This window comes from Pseudorasbora parva, chromosome 1, assembly GCF_024679245.1.
Source record: "Pseudorasbora parva isolate DD20220531a chromosome 1, ASM2467924v1, whole genome shotgun sequence".
Classification (NCBI taxonomy): Eukaryota; Metazoa; Chordata; class Actinopteri; order Cypriniformes; family Gobionidae; genus Pseudorasbora; species Pseudorasbora parva.
This window is the reverse complement of record NC_090172.1, coordinates 46,412,968-46,432,187: the sequence shown is the minus strand read 5'-3', so window position 1 is coordinate 46,432,187 and position 19,220 is coordinate 46,412,968. Positions and strand designations below refer to the sequence as shown.

Genomic DNA, 19,220 nt, shown 5'->3' with positions numbered 1-19,220 from the left:
AACCCCAAACACTGTGGGTCCCCCTCCCTTTACAGAAAATCGGCATTTTGCATCATGTTTCTACAGTAACCCTAAACGATCTACAAACTTCTCTACAGAGCGCTAGTCACTCCCTGCTCTCTCAGACGACATTTTTGTCCTTTGTCAGCCTCCATAGCTTCTCTATTTGCTTCAAAAGGGAGGGGCCAGTAGCCTAGAAATCTAGACGCACCCTAGCGGCAGCAAATCGAATATGTCGCGAGTGTCCTCTAGCAACTCTCAATAGACTTAGGCCTAGTCCACACGTACACGGGTATTTTTATTACCGGAGTTTTTCCTCCTCCGTTTTAAAAAACAATCGCGTCCACACAAGCACGGTTTTAAAAAAAAATCTGTCCACATGAGAACGCAAAACTACGCTATGATTGGCTGCCTGATTTTCACATGGGTCCCATTCACTGCACCGATGCACATTGCACTGACTGAGCGATGCTATGGGCTCAAGTGAAACCCTTCTACAAGTTCCTTTACTTTGGACTCAGTGACAGGTAACTGTATACAGGTGCAGGGCCGAAGTGGACTGTAAGCTTCACACACTTGCTTTACTATTTTGTATTAATTGCATTCTGGCGCCTTTGTTCAATACAATGAAATAACTGAACATGTATCTGTAGGATATACATGTGATAAGCGCTGTTAGTGGAGTCCACCGCATAGACTCGATTCACGTAATTTAAAAGGAGATGTGGAAAATCTGACGTCAAACAAAGGAGAGAACGGCGCGCACTTCAATTTAAAAAACCGAAATCTCCGGTTTCACCATCTCCACGACAACGCTGTAACCGGAGTTTCTAAAAATCTTCACCCTGGCCGGAGTTTTCAAAAAAGTCCGGTTTTAGTAACCGGATACAGCGTTTGCGTGTGGACGAACAGCCAAACCGCGTAGAAAAAGCTGCGGTTTTGAAAATACCCGTGTTCGTGTGGACAGGGCCTTAATCCTGTTGATTAAAAACCAGACTCTGGTTGGGCCAATCACATCGTGTATAGAGTCGGAGGGCGGGGCTTAACATAATGACGGCAGAGTTGCGCTTGCGTGCTACTAGTAAACACAGAAGCTGGCGAACGTCGGTCTTTCGAATGACTCTGAGAAAAGAACAAAGAACGGCACTGAAGTCATTCTTAAAAAGAGAAGATGTGTTCTGAGTTTTGCCGACCAGATACGGCAAAAGTTTAATCTATCAACTAGCTCCTTTTGATGTTGCTCTGGTTGGTGGTAGCGCTATCCTATCGCGTGCAGAGGGAGTTTGAAAGACAACCGTTTATCCTCCCCCTCGGATTGAGCCCTGCCAATGGTGAGTTTCCAGACCAAACATCTTGATGTGGGTCTGGCTTGTCAGGCTAAGGGGTCAGCATTGTGTAATTGCATTTATAACCTCACCCCCCAGAGCCATGTGGATTACTTTTTATAATGGATGGATACACTTTTTTGGACTGCCATTAAAATGCTTGGACTAGCCAGGATTACCAACTCTGATTGTATTAGTCTGAAAGAAGAATGTCAAACATAGGGGGGCTTGAAGGTGAGTAAATTAAGGGATAATTTTAATTTCCTAATCAATCCCAAGACATTTTGTGTATTTCTTAGCAGTTCACTGAGGCCCCCAAGTGGACAACGTCTCGCTGGATAAGAAGATATGGTCTGTAACATCCACGTGGGGGAGACTGTGAGCAGTTTATATTCTACCACTCCAGCCTGCTCAGTCACTCTAGACTCATTAACGCTGGAGGAGACGCGCAGCTGACATCTATTGTACTTTTCTCATTTTCCCATCCCGACACAACACGTGAGTATGCTTTCAGAACTCGACATTTAATGTAATACATGTGTTTATACCTCATACTAAATAGTTATTTACATCTCAAACAACTGAGACTGGAAACACTTACGAATGAAATGAAAAGTTTAAATTGAAAGTGGTCATGAGTTAGTAGCCTAGATTATATTTATTTAAAAATGTTTTAATAGCACATGGAGTTTTAATTTGTTGGTGTGCCATGTTTAACATATATTTGTTTGTGTCAGTAGTTTGTGTATTAACCTACTATAGTAATAACATGAACGAGTTAACAATCGCCCGTTCATATTGTTTTGTCCTATAACTCCATTCAGCGTTCTAGTTTGTTATTAATTTTTCTTCACACTTACAGTTAACTTCTATAAAACATTATACAAAGTGGATTTATCACACATATTGTCATGCTTTCGCTTTCAGTTTATAATAATTTGATTCGTCTGGGAAGATATGTTATTATCAGTAAAGAAAAACCAATGCAGGCTATTCTTCAGCCTAATAATTAGCTTGTGTTATTTTTGTTCAGGGTTATTAAAAGTCGGTTTTCTTTGACTGCACAAAGTCTTTATTTTTTCCACTTAAGTCTTTTTATGGAGCTCTCTTTGAGAGGATGTTTAATGCTCTGGTTATGAACTGTAATATGAGATCTGTCGTATGTAGGTCAGGTCGGTTTACAACTGTAAGTGTTTTGGCACGTCAATTAAAATAGACTTTATCTGTTTTTTTATTGGCGAATAGTCATTTGATTGACATTAGGTGAACGAAGTAAACTGTAAAATGTTTATGGGTGAATTGAATTAAGGAAGAACTAGTCTAACTTAGCAAATAGTGCATTAATAGCCTAGTACATTAATATGAATACATTATACTAATAATACTTTACTGATTAATTTATTCAGTAGCTCAAGTTTTATTTATAATCAATAGTTTTTTTGTGTGTGTACAAGCAAAGTGTGTACATCCATTACATTGTTGTTTATTTATTTTACTCTTTTTATTAGAATCAGCTGATTGCAAACATAGTAGGAAAGAAAATCTCAGTTTTATCTCCTAGACAACAATGACAATATATGGATCTCAAATGGAGACTTTTAATTTCTCTGATTTTTTTAATTCAGACAGTTTAATTGATACAATAAAACAAAACAAATCTGAGCTTTGTGAATAAAACTCAAAACAATAACACTGTCTTTTAAATAACACTTCTAGTTTGTCTGCATTCCTGATAGGTGATGTTTCAGACAGAAACATCTGTCACTCCCTGTTGTTTAAATGTTCTTGTTTTATTAAAGCATAGTCATCCTTCATTATTCATCATAAAACTTTTAATAACTTCTCTGGGCAATTTTAGTAACTACTTGCTAGTCTACTTTAACATGAATGGCAGCATCAAGTTGGTCTTTGTGTTCAGGTGGAGAGAGATTAACCGTCGTAATGAATGTACGCCTTGTTTCTGGCTGAAGCAACTGTGGAGAGACAAGACCATTGGCCCCTGTGGGCTTCCCCTTATTTGAGGTTTCACTTTTTTTCTGCTTGCTGTAAGGATTGTGAGACTGTTTAGTCTCTCAAGAGGGGATTCTCTGCACCCCTTTATGCCAGCCTGTATCATGGTTGCAGTAGAAACAAGTTTGGCATGTGCAAGTTCAAATGAAGTTTTCATGGAAATGACAGCCTGGAAGGCCTTCAGATAGTGGTTAAATTATCAGCTTTAATTTTCATTTTGTTGCTTAGTCACTTGCAAATATTCTCAGTCACATTAAACAAAGCACACTTGCTCTATCAGCAGAGATGTTTGTGCATTTGTTAATAGATTCCATAACAGTTGTGCACTGTAAGTTTTTGTTGGATGTTAAAGTTGAGGATGTCATCTGTTTGGTTGTAGCTTTAAGGCTACAGTGGGCTCCTGAGTGTGTGGAGTTTCTCCTTTTGTTCCGTTTGAAAAGCGTGGCTGAAAGCTGCCATTGTGGCGGTGGGAAATCAAAGCTGGTCCTATCTCTGTAAGTGTGGGGGAGGGTGGTTGGAGAGCGGGGTGTGAATTAGACTAGAGTCTCAGTGTACCCTACGTAGATGAGCTGAATGCTGATGAACTTCAGAATGAGGGCTAAGCCTGACTATTTGCAAAGGATACTTACTCACAGTGGCTGTACTCATTTTGCAAGCATTGCGTTGCTTTTCAGCTGATTGAAGGTTATTTTACAATGAGAGCGATAAGATAAAATTCTACTGATAATCCGTTTCCTGTAAAGGAATAGTTCACCCCAAAATGAACATTTTGTCATTAATTACTCACCCTGATGTTGTTCCCAACCTGTAAGACTTTTTCATCTTTAGAAAATCTTTTTGATTAAAATCTCAGTGTTTGTATGTGAATAGAAGCCTTTTAATTGTTCATCATATAAAGTGGTCATGTCTCTTCTGAAAAATTGGACTAAACCGCTCAATTAATATGGATTAGATTTATAATCTCTTTATGAACTTTTCAAAGCATCAAACTGGCAGTTGCATAGACTGTCAATGGAGGCATAAAAAAGCCCTCAGATTTCATCAAAAAAGATCTTTATGTGTGGTCTGAAGATGACCGACATAAGGGTAAAGGATGATTTTTGGGTGAACTAACCCTCTAATATAATATGGTCAACTTTCTCCCTGTGGTGGTGTACTGGCCTGATTCAGATGTTAGTGCATTGTGACACACTTTTTATCTGTCTGACTGAGGTTGGATAAGTCACATGTGTTGCCACTCTTTTAAGCAGACAAAATAGCTCTGTGACCTTCATATTTGGTATATCAATTCAATGCTGACCTTGATCAAAAGCACAACAGCGCTCTTATCAAGGCTGAATTTGTCCACAGCCGCACTTGTTTATGTCTTGTGTAAGACGTGGTACATACATTAGGAAACTCACGGTAAACATAAGGCCTTGTTTCACTCTGCCGAGCGAGGAGGAAGTGCAGGTAATTTGATTTTGTCGCACGGGACATATCAGTGTCAGAAAAATATATGTATTACGATCTCTCCTGTGGTGAGAAAATATGAGAATTTTTTAATTGAGCTGGTTGGCCTCAGCTCGGCAGCACAGTGATTCCTCTCTTCAAAACTAAAACAAGCATGTTAAACAAATGTTCAAGTATATTCCTTATTATCCCCCACAGGGTTAGTTCTTCATGAACTGATTAAAAACTAGAAGTTTATGTTTACTTGTGAAGTGTACAAAACACATATTTATACATATTTAATTATCTAATTTATTCCTGTGATGACTCAGCTGAATTTTTAGCATTATTACTCTAGTCTTCAGTGTCACATGATCATTCAGAAATCACCCTAATATGATAATTTGCTGTGCAAGAAGCATTTCCGATGCTAACAGTTGTGCTGCTAAATTTATTTGATGGATATAAAGATAAAAAACAACATTTAATTGAAGTCTTTACTTTAATACAAAATAAAAGTATCAAAAGTATTAAATCTATATTTTAAAAAAATCTCACTGTCCCCAAACTTGTATCCATAAAGTGCTCTGCTGCTAATATATTGACACTCCCAGTCAAAGGTGATTTGCATCACTGTAAAACAACAAGGGCTGAAGTGGTTCTTGAAATGTAGTATCTCAGAGTGGTGGGATGAAAGTCCATTCATTCATCTCCTTGATAAGAATGCTTTGTTTGTCTGTAAATGGCTCCAGCAATACTGTTTTCATCATCTGTGGCCTGATCTGCTTTGTGTTGTTGCTCTAAATGGGATTATCAATACTCACAATTCTGTCGCCCTCTTTGAGGTAATAGGACCAGCCAAAGTGTGCCATGCAGCAAACCAACAGGCCCACAAATAGCGCAAGAAGCCTGTGTAATACTAACCTATTAATGATAGCCAGAATGTGGGTCGTTATCAAAAGTGTGGCAACAGCCATCACGCAGTCCAGAGGAGAGTATTGACCTGTCCTGTGGATTTTAGTTGTGTGTGCTCCATCGATTGATCTGATGATGACAGCATGCTGTGTCTGGAAGCAAGGGGATGCTGAATTGAATATTTAAACTCTAGCAAGCTAACTGTGTGCATGATGAAAGTGAACATTTACTTACAGATTCTATATTAAATTTAAGTCACACCACTAGTCCTGCAAAAAAAAGTTATTGTAATCCTTACAGCCATTTGTTCGTCAGTTGACCTGTTGCTCATTTGGCATTTTTCTTAATCTCTGCCATGTATCATATAAACTGATCGTTAATTTACTTCTATTTCTCTGTTTTGGGTATTTGCAGGTCAGCAAAATGGGGAAAGGATGCATAGCTGCCACAAAGTACATCCTGTTTTTCTTCAACTTAATATTTTTTGTAAGTATCACTTTCTAGTATTTAAAGAGGAAGTAAAATTTCAGTTAGCTGAATCATTTGATCATTTGATAATAGCTTTTTGCTTTGTTATTAAAATCAATCATGTTTAATAATATTAGCATAGATGTAAAACTTTTTAACAATTTATTAACGTTATTTAATGCATTATGTATCATGAACTAACAATGTACAGTCACATTAGCAGTAGGTTAATGATAATTTCTAAATTTAGCCTACCATTATTCATTTGTTAGTTTCTAACACACTAATATGTAAAAAATAAACATTGCCGAAGATTAATAAATGCTGTAAAATGATGGTTCATTTTTAAATTCCGAATTCCTAATGGATTAACGAAAGTAATCAAATTGAACCTTATTATTAAGTGTTACCGCATTAGGCATGGGTGAACTGTTCTGGGCAGGTTTTTCCAAATGTTCTGAGGACTACTTTTCCCCAGCCTGTTTCTTTTTTAGCTCACTCATTGCTGATGTCCCAGTTTTCTTAACATTATTGTTTGACACTGACAGTTTGACACTGACAGCCACTGAACCAGTGATATCTTCGCTGTATTATAAATCAAAAAGTCATTACTGTTTAAGGTCTTCCAGTTCATGGAAAAATCTGCATGTTTATTTGTTGTAGGTGCATCATAGCAGTCTTGCATCTTGCAGGAATGCACCCTAGTTAACATCCAGATGAAGTGTTTGCCATTTGTTACCCAGACCGTTTACTCTTCTTGATCTTGAGAGAGCCTGCTCTCCCTTGTCATCCTTGGGCTTGTTCCATGTAGGAAAAAAAAAGAAATCTCTGATCCAAGTTTATTCTATTCAGGCCAGGGTGCTCAGTCTTAAAGAGTACAGGAAAAGTCACATGATTAATTCCCACCATTTGGAACACAACCAGTACACTTTAATGCATGTCTAAATTAGTCAAGCCAAGCAAAATGTTTTAAGAAAGTCAAAAATATGACAACATTATGAGAGGATTATTGGTGTTGTTTTCTTAAAATGTATTATTTACAAGATGCTTTTATCCAAAAGTTTTATCCAAGTTTATCCAAAGTAATAATTAAAACATCACAAGCCATTTATTATAAGAGCCAACAGTATTTGCCATACACAGCTTTAAAGTCCCCCTGAAGTTAATAGTTTTATCCCTAATAGTTTTATCACATGGCAGTTGCATGTAGGGGTGTGGTCCTGGTCAAGACAATCTCCTGAACTCCAAACTGAATGTCAGAATGGGAAAGAAAGGTGATTTAAGCAATTTTGAGCATGGCATGGTTGTTGGTGCCAGACGGCCGGTCTGAGTATTTCACAATCGGCGTAAACAGAATGAGAGCATGGATCCATCATGCCTTATTACCACTGTGCAGGCTGGTGGTGGTGGTGTAATGGTGTGGGGGATGTTTTCTTGGCACACTTTAGGCCCCTTAGTGCCAATTGGGCATCGTTTAAATGCCACGGTCTGCCTGAGCATTGTTTCTGACCATGTCCATCCCTTTATGACCACCATGTACCCATCCTACTTCCAGCAGGATAATGCACCATGTCAAAAAAGCTTGAATCATTTCAAATTGGTTTCTTGAACATGATAGTGAGTTCACTGTACTAAAATGGCCCCCACAGTCACCAGATCTCAACCCAATAGAGCATCTTTGGGATGTGGTGGAACGGGAGCTTCGTGCCCTGGATGTGCATCCCACAAATCTCCATCAACTGCAAGATGCTATCCTATCGATATGGGCCAACATTTGTAAAGAATGCTTTCAGCACCTTGTTGAATCAATACCATGTAGAATTAAGGCAGTTCTGAAGGCGAAAGGGGGTCAAGCACAGTATTAGTATGGTTTTAATCCTTTAGGTGTGTGCATAAACATAATTAAAAACTTGATTTTCACCACAGGAAATATTTACATATATGCTAGATTAGATTTAAAATAAATGAAATGCGGAAAAAAGAGAAGGAAAACAATATTTTTTTATTTAGTTTTTATACATTTTTAAAATAAAATGTGTATGTATATGAAGATCTGGTTGCTGAAATGCATTGATTTGATTTGAATAAAATTGTCCGTTAATAAGCATTGCTGGATTTGTCTTTGTCGCTTCCCATTCCCACTCCTTATTTGTAAAGTTGCACTAGAGTAACTAAAGGATCTGCGCGCAGAAGGAATAAACCTTTCTCAAAAAAATAAATGCTTTTTTAAAACCGATTTTGACTAATTATAGCGCACTAGCATGTGCCCTGGTGTTAGAAATGAGGATAGTAGCTGGAACGATTGTTGGCGAAGGCTGTGGTGCTGCTGAACTCCTGCAACATCCGCTGCGCTCCCCCTCCCCTCCAGCCACTGCCACGCAGAAGCACAGCCCAATCAGTCCCAGATGTGAACTGAGGGGAAAAGAGAAAAACCTGGAACCCCACAGTTAGAGATCAGGGAACGGTTCATAGCTTCCTACGGGCCAGGATTAGTGTGTTTGTTACATACTCTCACACACAAGCACACAACCTTCCTGTCTTGCAGGGAACACATTAATACTAGAGTTTCCATCCTTAGCTCTGTCCAAGAGATTTGGAGTGAACAAGTTGCAGCTTGTAAACTAAAAATGTGGGGCCCCTCGTTCCCCTCCTGTCCTGCACTATGTGATTGATTCTCTCGTTCATTTTTTCTTTCCTCTCTCTTCCTCTGCCCCCTGTCTTTTCTTTTTTGTCTCTACAGATCTTCGGAGCTACGATTATGGGATTTGGACTGTGGATCCTCCTAGACAATCAGAGCCTCATTGCAGTGTTGCGTAAGTGTCTGCATAAAATGTATGCAATGAAGACAAAAACCATAAAATGTCATATGGTTGAAGCAGGAAAATTATGCTCCTGATAACCTACATCTACTCTCGCAGCAATTTTCTCTTGGATGGTTAACGTAAATCTAAAAGGCTATTTAATGCCCCATGGGAGAGTTCTTTTGCTGTTAGTTGGTTGTAGTAAAATCCAGAGGAAGTGGTGAGAAGAGTTGGTCGTTGATCTTGTCTTTTTATGCTCTCATTAGTGAAGTTTTATCCCGGTGTACCTTTGAATGAAACCTTCTGGGCTTGTGACTCAGACCCACTTTTACAGGGGCCATCTGTCTCTTGTTTTGCGCTTTTTGATGATAACATTAGTCTCATCTTAAAGCACATGATTCAGGCTTTTGGACTGATTGTCCAGGATGGACTCTGTATTTTTCATCACCCTTCCCCCCTGCACACTTCTGATCTATTTTCCATCCTAGAGGCCATTGAAGAGAGCTCTGGGTCACTTAGTCTGGGTCTTACAGACACTGCCAAGCGGGCTGGAGCTACATGTTCACAGCTGGCTCCGGATCAGCTATTGAGTTCACGGCTCTGTGCGCGAGCCAGGCAGGGCCTGTGTGTGACATAGCACGTCTGAGGCAGTCTGCAGGTGCTCCCTCGATGCCACACAGGGCTCTTTTAGCGGCTGCCTCATTAGCATGCATCACGTCAATGCTCAGATCAGGCCTCTTGTTGCATTAGTCATTGGAAAGAACAAATTAACACTGGTGAGCAAGTATATCCAAGGAGGGAGAAGAATAAGCCTCTATCTGCCTCCAGTGTTAATCTACACTTCAGTTCAAAAGTTTGGCGTTGGTAAGATTTTTTTTCAAAAGAAGACACTTACACTCACCAAGGTGGCATTTATCTAATCTTAATATATTTAAAAATGTAAATTATTCCTGTGATGGTCTTCAGTGTCACATGATCATTCAGAAATGTGTCAAAAATAAATGACTGAAATATTAAAGTGGTCAATAAGAAAGGGTTTTTATTTTATCAACCAAAAATGCACATCACAAAGATCAATAAATGCTTGCAGTTTGATAGTAGTAATAGTAATTGATTATAGTAGTAATAGATAATAGTACATTGGCAATGTTTTGAAAAGGACAAATCTGGAAAGAATATGAATGTTTTCAAAAACCCTTAGTCTGGGATTAAATAAGGATTGACTTGCTTAAGTGTCGTAAGGTGAAATGGAACAGCAAATTTATAGTTATAAAGAATTTATACAATATTTATCTTAGTTTTGCTCTCTCGTAGAGGCCATTTTAGTCGAAGTAAAATTGACTGAAACAAATGAATATGACGTGACAAAATCTTAATTGAAATTTGGTAACACTTTATTTTACAGTGTCTTATGTCTGGTTTTTAAACCTGTCCTGGAGGCACCCAGCCCTGCACATTTTGTGTGTCTCCCTCTGATTCAGCTCATCAGCTCATTAGTAGAGACTGCAAGAACTAAATTTGGTGTGTCTGATAAGGAAGACATACAAAATGTGCAGGGAAGGGGTGCCTCCAGGACAGGTTTGAAAACCACTGGTCTATGTTACATGTAGTTACTATAGTAATTACTACAAATTGTGCTTAATTATATGCAACTAACCTAAACCACACCCTAATAAGTAAATGCAATAAATTATTATTATTACTCAGTACTTAAATGTATAATTAAACTGTAACAAGAACACCCTAAAATACAAATAATTTTATTTTAACCTACAACAAAAGACTGTGAAAATGAACAATGCTCAAAGCACATTGCCAGTCCCTGAATTTACCAAATGACTACAGTAGTTGACCTGGGAAAAGTTTTCAAAGCTTGTCTTGTAAAATATAGTGTGCCTGACCCAAGACTTGAACCCAGTCTGAGTGGCTGTGCTATAAAAAGGTTTTTGTTTGATTGATTGTTCAGAGCAGAAAACTGATTTTAAGAAAGCCCAGGCTCACGCCATTGCATGATACCAACAGCAGTGAATCTGTCAACCTTTCGTACTCTTTCTTTTCATGTCATAATTCATCTGACAGACACATTCCTGCAGTGCACAGCGGTCGCTGGCTGTTTGTTGGGACTCCCAGCCATGCATGCAAACAGTGAGCCCTTTTACCCATCGTAAAAAAAAAAAAAAGTTTTCTGACCATCATTGTTTTTCTAATCCAGATGCCAATGGCCTTCACTTGCTCACTGATCCCTAGAGGATTTTCCTGTTTCCGTTAGACACCATTAGGCACTTCAACAGCATGGGGTGGTTCGAGATTTACAGTACTGAAGTTTAGAAAGCCCCACACATTTGAAGCTGAAGTACAGACACACATTTTTAATATTTTTATTTGTAATGTCAGTGCCCATTCTTGCGGTTTTGGAATTGGATGGAATAGCTGAAACCGAATCGTTGCATTCATTGCAACTGGTTTCCTCAGCCAAATGTTTTGAACTTTGTTTCTGCTGAGCAAAGACTTCGAACTTACAAAGGCATTTGGTTTGTTTAAGGAAAAAGGTCTCGTTCTTTATTCTTTTATTGTTTGTGGTATTGTTATGGCGACAGATCATTTTGATAATATTTACCACATGGCACAAAAGAGCCTTCTCGCACTGTTTCCAATTTAAAACACTCCGCCCCTTTTAATATTAACAGCTGTTTACCAATTGTTCTGAAAGTCAAAAGATTTCAGAACAACCAACTCCTGTGAATCTTATGAGAATTTCTTCACAATGAACTGATTCCAAATAAGATAACTTGCTCCACATTGTTCCTTAGGAGGCTAGATTTGTTAGCTTACTTGCCACTAATTGCAATCCGCTGGTTATCAGTTTCCAGCTTCTAGGTTTCCCAGTATTCAGTTCTCTCTTAAAAATTAATTATTAAATAGCCTAAATTATGCAAGATGTACACCGTGCCTTCTCAACCGTGTGAAAAGATTAACTCCTTCTGTTATTTGTGCTTTGACGCATGCTGTAATCATCAGGCTTGAGCTGGTCATCTCATCTAAGTGTTTGGTTTCGTAATGATGATTACATCAGGTCACATGATAGGCCATTGTATCCTCTGCACCCACAGTCACACAGCGCTCTGAACCACACTGTGGTATTGTTTGTAAAGCTGTCTGTGGTAATGTTGTTTTTGCTGGGGAGTCATTGAGGTATTTTGAGGCTGGATGATATGACAGAGGCTTCATAGTATAGCGTTCTGACAATACGCATGAATGCCTGACTAACGCAGGACCAGAATACAGTTGGAGAATGTGCTGCTTCTTTGAGGTCAAGCCACAGAATATCTCACCCAACTGTTCGACGGCGTACAGAGAGCATCGCACGGTACTAGAGGACGTCATGACTTAGTCAGGATTTTACAGGGGAGACCTACCAAACCCATCACGACATTACACAATGCATATTCATGAGGACAACCCGAGACTGTATTTACTGGCTTGGAGTATTTGACACCGAAATTAGTTTGTGACGTGCAATTTTAACAGCAGTAGCGCATTCTATTAGGAAGAACCGAAGTGGTTGCACTAAATGGACGCCTCAACAAACCATATAAAAAGTGCTGATGACACTTTACCATAAGGTTTAATAAGGATAAAGCATTTACTAATTGAAATTAATGCTAATTTATTTTTAATTCCTACAACTTGAAATGTTAAAAATGTAAACTACTTTTAAAGTTTAAGGTGGGTAACATTTTTGTTTTTGCTTTATGCTCACCAAGGCCTGATTTATTTGATCATAAACGCAGACAAAACAGTAATATTGTGAACTACCAGTCTGGGGGAAAATGATTAAAATGTAATTTACTCTTGTTGTGCAATAATGAATTTTCAGCAGCCATCACTCTTCAGGCTTCAGAGTCACACGATCCTTTAGAAATCATCTGTTTTGGTGCTCATGGTGCAATGTTGAAAACATTAATAAAAGTATTTTTGTGGAAAAAGTGATACTTTTTTCATGATTATTTAATGAATGGAATGTTCAAAAGAACGGCATTTATTTGAAATAGATTTAAATTATGAAAAGTGATGGTAAAGATTTTACAGTCTTACAAAACACTCTACGAAACAAGTATAGTGACCCCAAACTGCTTAATATGCAAAAATTAGCATTAACCATGTATAATAAATGCCATTTCATTGCTATTTCATGTTTGCATATATTTATGCATTTACCAATGTTAACCAAAAAAGAGGAAACAGCCCTTATTTTCTAAACTTTGGTAACATTCACTGCTCATCAACACAGTTCTGAAAGGATTAGTTTGTAACTAGGATTATGTTTGTTTTTCTCACTAACAGAGGATTCATCCATGGTCCTGAAAGTGGTCTCCTATATTCTGATTGGCGTGGGCTCATTCTCCATGGTTCTGGGATTTCTGGGCTGTCTTGGGGCCATATATGAGATCCGCTGTTTGCTCGGATTGGTAAGACACAAAAATGAACCTGCACTAAATGTTTAGCACTATTTTTACCATCTATCCTAATTAAGTTTTTTTGTTTTCGTTGTAAATCATCTTTTTTTATGTAAACTTAAATGGAAATTTGCCATGCTTAGCAGTGTACTGTCACACGACCCGAGTGGACTGGACAAAACCAGCTGTTGTGTTTCTGTTGCACATATGTGCAGTACATATGCGAGGCTGAAATGTGGTGGGGGTGCACATGGATCTGTGATGTGTTTTTTTTTTTTCTCCACAGTACTTCACCTGTCTATTGCTCATCCTCCTTGGTCAAGTGGCTGCTGCCATTCTCATCTATGTCCAGCGTGATTCGGTGAGTCAGTGAACACGAGGGAAAGCTCACGTAAAAATTAAAATGATCCGTCATCATTTACTCACCCTTATGTCATTCCAAGCCTGTATGATGATATTTCTTCTTTGGAATGCCAAAGAAGATATTTTGAAGACAGTTTTGGTTCCCATTGACTTCCAGTGATTGGTCAGAAAATATAATGAAAAACAAAGGGAACAAAAAAGTTGTTACCGGCTTTCCTTAAAGGGGGGGTGAAATGCTGTTTCATGCATACTGATCTTTTTACACTGTTAAAGACTTGGAATCCCATACTAAACATAGACAAAGTTTCAAAAGTTAAGGTGGACGTTTGATGGGAGTATTTCTTTGTCAAAAATACTACTTCCGGTTAGTCATAAGTTTCGGCAAGTTTTTTGAGATCATGCGTCCCCTTTGACGTTAATGGGGGCGGAATTTCCTTGTATGGGCCTTACGGACAATTCTACTGGAAGTGCGTGAGAGAGAGAGAGGGAGAGAGCGAAAGTAACAGGCTACGCCCATCAAAGCGCTGGCTCGTAGGCTGCGCTGCACAGGTGATGTGCACATAACAATGTCACCAAAAAAGTGCGTTTTTGGTTGCCAGACCAAGACAGTCCTGCACAGATTCCCCAAAAACCCCGCGTTAAGGCAACAGTGGATGTAATTTGCTTTTCCGGATCAGCAACTGAGTTGCGCGAATGTTTATATCTGTTCGCTGCATTTCGGTGCCGACTGTTTCATAAACAAGGCCCAGCTCGACACAGGATTTTCCGATCGCCTAATGCTGAAGGATGGAGCAGTCCCAACGATAAATCTCCCAACGTTAGTACCGCAGGCTGTGAGTGAGACTGCTTCAAATGTCTGTGTTTTTGCCTATGCTCATCAAGTAGCCCAAACATGATCACGTATAGTTAATTGATCAATGGAGCATGCGATGTGTAGTGCGTGTACATTTGTTTAGCTGGCCACTATATGTGTAACTTTATGTTTGTGTATTGTAAAAGCACTCCAAACAACAATACACAAAGAGTGGGGAAATATGTTGAACTAAATAAGCACGCTTCTTCATTCAAATGCGCTACTATTCCGTGTCTTTCTATGTAAACACTAACTTAGCCTGCCGTGCAAAACCAGTCCGCTTACTAACGTCTACACAAACCACGCGTAAACACACAAACACACGTGCACAACTGCACTTCCCACATGTACACCTTCAAAGACAAAAATACGACGATATAATTCAAGTATAAATATGTAAATAACACAAGCCGCTAAGCATATTATATAGTTAGTGTATAACTTGTACCACATAGAGACGTCCTGCTCTAGTCGTTTTTGCTGCTGCTCCTGTTCAACTGCAGCCTCTGGGTCTGATTCCGGATCATAGATGTATGGCTGTATCTGATTAAAAGCCATATTTTTATTTTGAATAAAGTTTTTTTCCCGCTGTTAGGGATGACACAGCTTTACGACGCACTCGACTCAACACAATAGCAGCGGCGCACACACGTCATTATTTAGCTCCGCTCACACGACACGCCCCCACCCACTCGGCTTTTTTCGGAAAGACTCGGAACAGCGCATCTTTCTTATATAATTATAAAAAAAATAAAGACTTTTCGGAGATATGCAGGATGCAATGCTACTCTATAGGTACTCAAGATTGACATGACACTGACTGAAACTGAGTGTTTCACCCCCCCTTTAAAGTATCTTCTTTTGTGCTCCATAGAAGATAAAAAGTCATACAGGTTGTGAACGAGACAAGTGAGATTTTCATTTTTGGGTGCTCTTAAAGCCTGTCATCAAAATGTTTTTGAGTGCAAGACACTGGCTTGAATGTGGTGTACTGTTAAAACACTTCGGAATAGTTGAGACCAAAACTCCATGTGTTCCATTTGCCAGCTACATTTCATTATGAAGGTTTTGTTTAGTTTTCTGGAACAGCTGGAAAAGAGGTCAAGAGAATCAGTGGTTGAAAATGAAAAGATACCGCCCCCTGTCGCACATACCAAAAAGACACCTAGAGTCTTTTCAGGGCATTTGAGGATCGCTGTTGTTGAACAGACCTTCACCATGGTGACCCATGAGAGAAAAAAAAAATCACAGGATGAAGACGAGCAAAGAGTTGACCACACACACAAACACTTCACTCACACCTCCACATAGGTCAGTGTCTCTCAAGTGTCTCTGAGGAGACTATAGGAAGCATCTGAGCAGGATGTGCAGTAAATCAGACAGTATTTTGATTGTCGTTTTTTTCCTTATCTTTCATTTTGGACATAAATGCAAACCCGGTTTGGAGGCTAGATGAGTATATATCATACAGAAATCTTCACATGCTTTTCTCATGGGAAAAAGAGTTTCACTCGGTTCCATTTTAGTAGCTTAGTAACATTTTCGTCAGTCAGCAATGTGATGCTAATGTCAGATACCTGGGGCTAGAAAAATAAATGACTGACCCTTTTAACTTTCATTGCAGCTGAGGAAGACAAGCGAAATTGTGTCCCAAGTCGTGGCTAACTACACCGGACAGAACAAAACCGGAGAGCAGGCCTGGGACTACATCCAGAGAACAGTGAGTTGAGAATGGTTGAAACTCATGTGTTGTCTTTAGTTCAAGCTTGAGACGTGTATTAAATATCACTTAAATGTTTTGTCATGAAAAACACTTTGTTTCTCTGGGAGGTTAAAGCTCTGGAATGTTGAAATGCTTGTTGGGTTGTCTAAGTTTTACCTTTCACAACATTGACAGTTCACTGTTCATTTTCTTGTATGATGGAGATTTCAGTGGATTAAAGAATCCTGGTTTTATCATTAAGCCAACATTATAAAATGCTTCATGCCCTGTTGTTTCTTGTTTGTGTGTCTCAGATGCAGTGTTGTGGCTGGCTTGGAAGTGAGGACTGGGAGGCAAACCCTTTGATAAAGAACAGTTCACTGAATTTGTACTCATGCTCCTGCCACAATGCTTCCCTCCATCAGTTTAATGTTGCAGACAGTGGCTTCTGTCAGGCCACATCTAATGACTTGCCCATCTATGAGACGGTATGGGAAATATTGGTGCATCTCTCCATGTCGCCATATTTTTTTCGGTGTATTCTGGGATAGTCCACCCAAACAAGAAAATGTGGTTCCAAAGCTGTGTGACATTTTCTTCTGTGGAACACAAAAGAGGATGTTTTGAAGAATATTGGTAACCGGTTTCCGGGCCCCATTTACATTCTTCCAAATAAGTTTTATTGTGTTCCACAAAAGAATGGAAATCATACAGGTTTGGAACTTGGAACTTTGGAATTTTTGGGTGGACTATCCCTTTAAGGTTGTTTGAAATGGTGGATAAATAAAAAATACTTTTGTTAAGCTTCGAGGGCAAAGTTATTACACGTACCTAGGAGGGTTACCGGTTAACCAATTGCATCTCAAATACTTGTTTCTATCATAATTTTATGAATTTTCAATAACAGATCTAATTCAGGTGAATGTTATGACCGAGTGTTTTTTTCTGTCTTCAGGGCTGCCTGGATAATGTGGGGAGCTGGCTCTTCACAAATTATGGCATTATTTTGGGAATCTGCCTTGGGGTGGCTGTCATTGAGGTATGTTCTACGTCCTCCAGCCCAGGTGGAATAAACAATACGCCTTTCTATTACTAAGAAACAGTTGGGTGTTTATCATCTTTGAAGCTACATTGTGCAATAAAATGTAACATGACAATTTTCTGTAGAACAGATTACACATTTCCATTTTGATCGCAGTATAGTGACTTTTTTTCTCTCCCCTACAGCTCCTTGGTATGATACTTTCTATGGGCCTTTGCAAGAGTGTACACCAAGAAGAGTACACCAAAGTGCCAAAGTACTGAGGAGGAAACACACAAATGTATTCAGACCTTCCTTATTTACTTGGAACAACAGATCTCCCACTTTTTTCTACAAGTATATGCAGTGTTTCCAAAAGCTAAACTTTAGGGTTGTTTAGTCATGAGATCTTTGTCAGTAACACTATCCCATGTGATATATAATCAAATCTTTTTTTGTCCAGGTTGAATAGCCCATTGTATGACAGTCTGAAGTGTAGAACATAAAAACTGCCCACATAAATCAATGAAATGCATAAGAGGTGCTCCTCAATTGTCTATTTATTCAACAACACTCTTTAACACACAGGCTGGTCTACAACACATTTGGTTTGATATTTCTTCATTATATTGACCCAAACTATGAGTTAACCGCCTGTAAAACTTCGGTTTATGCTTTATAGACAACGGAAAAACTACAAAGGCCTGATTTTGTTAAAACAAGAGACTTTTTCGATATTTAGCATGTTTTTGTTTCATGGTATACATAGACTGACACAATCTCCACCCTGCCTTAGTGGCATGTCCCAAAAAAGAAAGTTTGTCTGTTTTATAGTCTGTCATTTTGTGTTTGAACATCAGTGTTGTTTCAGGTTGCCTTTGTTTATTTTTGTTTTTTTTTAGTGTGTATATATTTTTAGCTTTCATTTGCATGTTGATTTCGACAAGTCTTGGGAGTCAAAATGTTCCCTTTTTGTACAGATTATAGATTTTATGTCTTTTTCTACATGCTTAATTTGAGCATATTTGTATGAGCATATTTTTTAAGGAAGTACAATATGAAGCTATTCCTTAATGTGAACCAAAATGAAGATTAGCCCCCAAAGTTGACTGCAGACTTGATTTATTATTTTTATTGCATTTAACCTAATTTAACTGATTTACTGTAGCACGCACCGCTATGAACTTAATTGTATACTTGTTAAGACAAATTTAAATGTAAAAATGCTAACAGTGTTTTCTTTGTCATCTGTAATAGTTATTTTGATTACATACAACTTTGAGTTCTTAATAAAAGGTACAAACTTATTTGACTGATTTAATGTTCCAGAAATATTTTTTAATACAGGGAATACAGTGTAATTATAAAATGATAAAATCATTGTAACTACATGTACCTTTCTTAAGACGAATGTGCTACAATAAATGACTCATCACACCTATTTGTGCTCAGTTTTTATCCACCATGTGCTTTTGCCAGATCTTCACTAGGTGGCAGTAGCACATCTGTTCTAGTTGATGTGAACTGGGAAGTGGTGGTGGTCAACTCTATACACCCTTACATTTAAAACGATAGGCAGGTTAGTACAAATATACCCTGTATTAAATCACTATAAGAAAAAGTTAAGTAAGCTGCATTATAAAAGTATCTGAAAATTGCTTGTACTTTTTGTTCGCTTCTGCAGCAGATGGTGGTCTTCCTCAATGTTCATGGTGGTCTGTGTTACTCCTGTGTTTATGTGAGGTGTTAAATGACATGGCCCACCCTTCTTTCTCCCTCAACAATAGAGGGTTCATTGCCACCTGCTCGCCCCTTCATATCCGGCCTGCCCACCGAGCCCCATCCTGTTTTCATGACTTTCCAGTGTCTTGCCC

At 38.7% G+C, this 19,220-nt stretch overlaps 1 protein-coding gene across 1 annotated transcript; it reads left to right on the top strand.

Annotated features, from left to right (window-relative positions):
• The first annotated feature begins 1,693 nt into the window (after window positions 1–1,693).
• cd82a (CD82 molecule a) lies at window positions 1,694–18,783 on the top strand. Its single transcript, XM_067442944.1, has 9 exons — window positions 1,694–1,823; window positions 6,096–6,167; window positions 8,890–8,962; window positions 13,295–13,419; window positions 13,694–13,768; window positions 16,248–16,343; window positions 16,640–16,813; window positions 17,281–17,364; window positions 17,553–18,783. Exons 2-9 carry the CDS (start codon window positions 6,105–6,107, stop codon window positions 17,628–17,630), a joined length of 768 nt encoding a protein of 255 aa, XP_067299045.1. The 5' UTR covers window positions 1,694–1,823; window positions 6,096–6,104; the 3' UTR covers window positions 17,631–18,783.
• The last annotated feature ends 437 nt before the right edge of the window (window positions 18,784–19,220 follow it).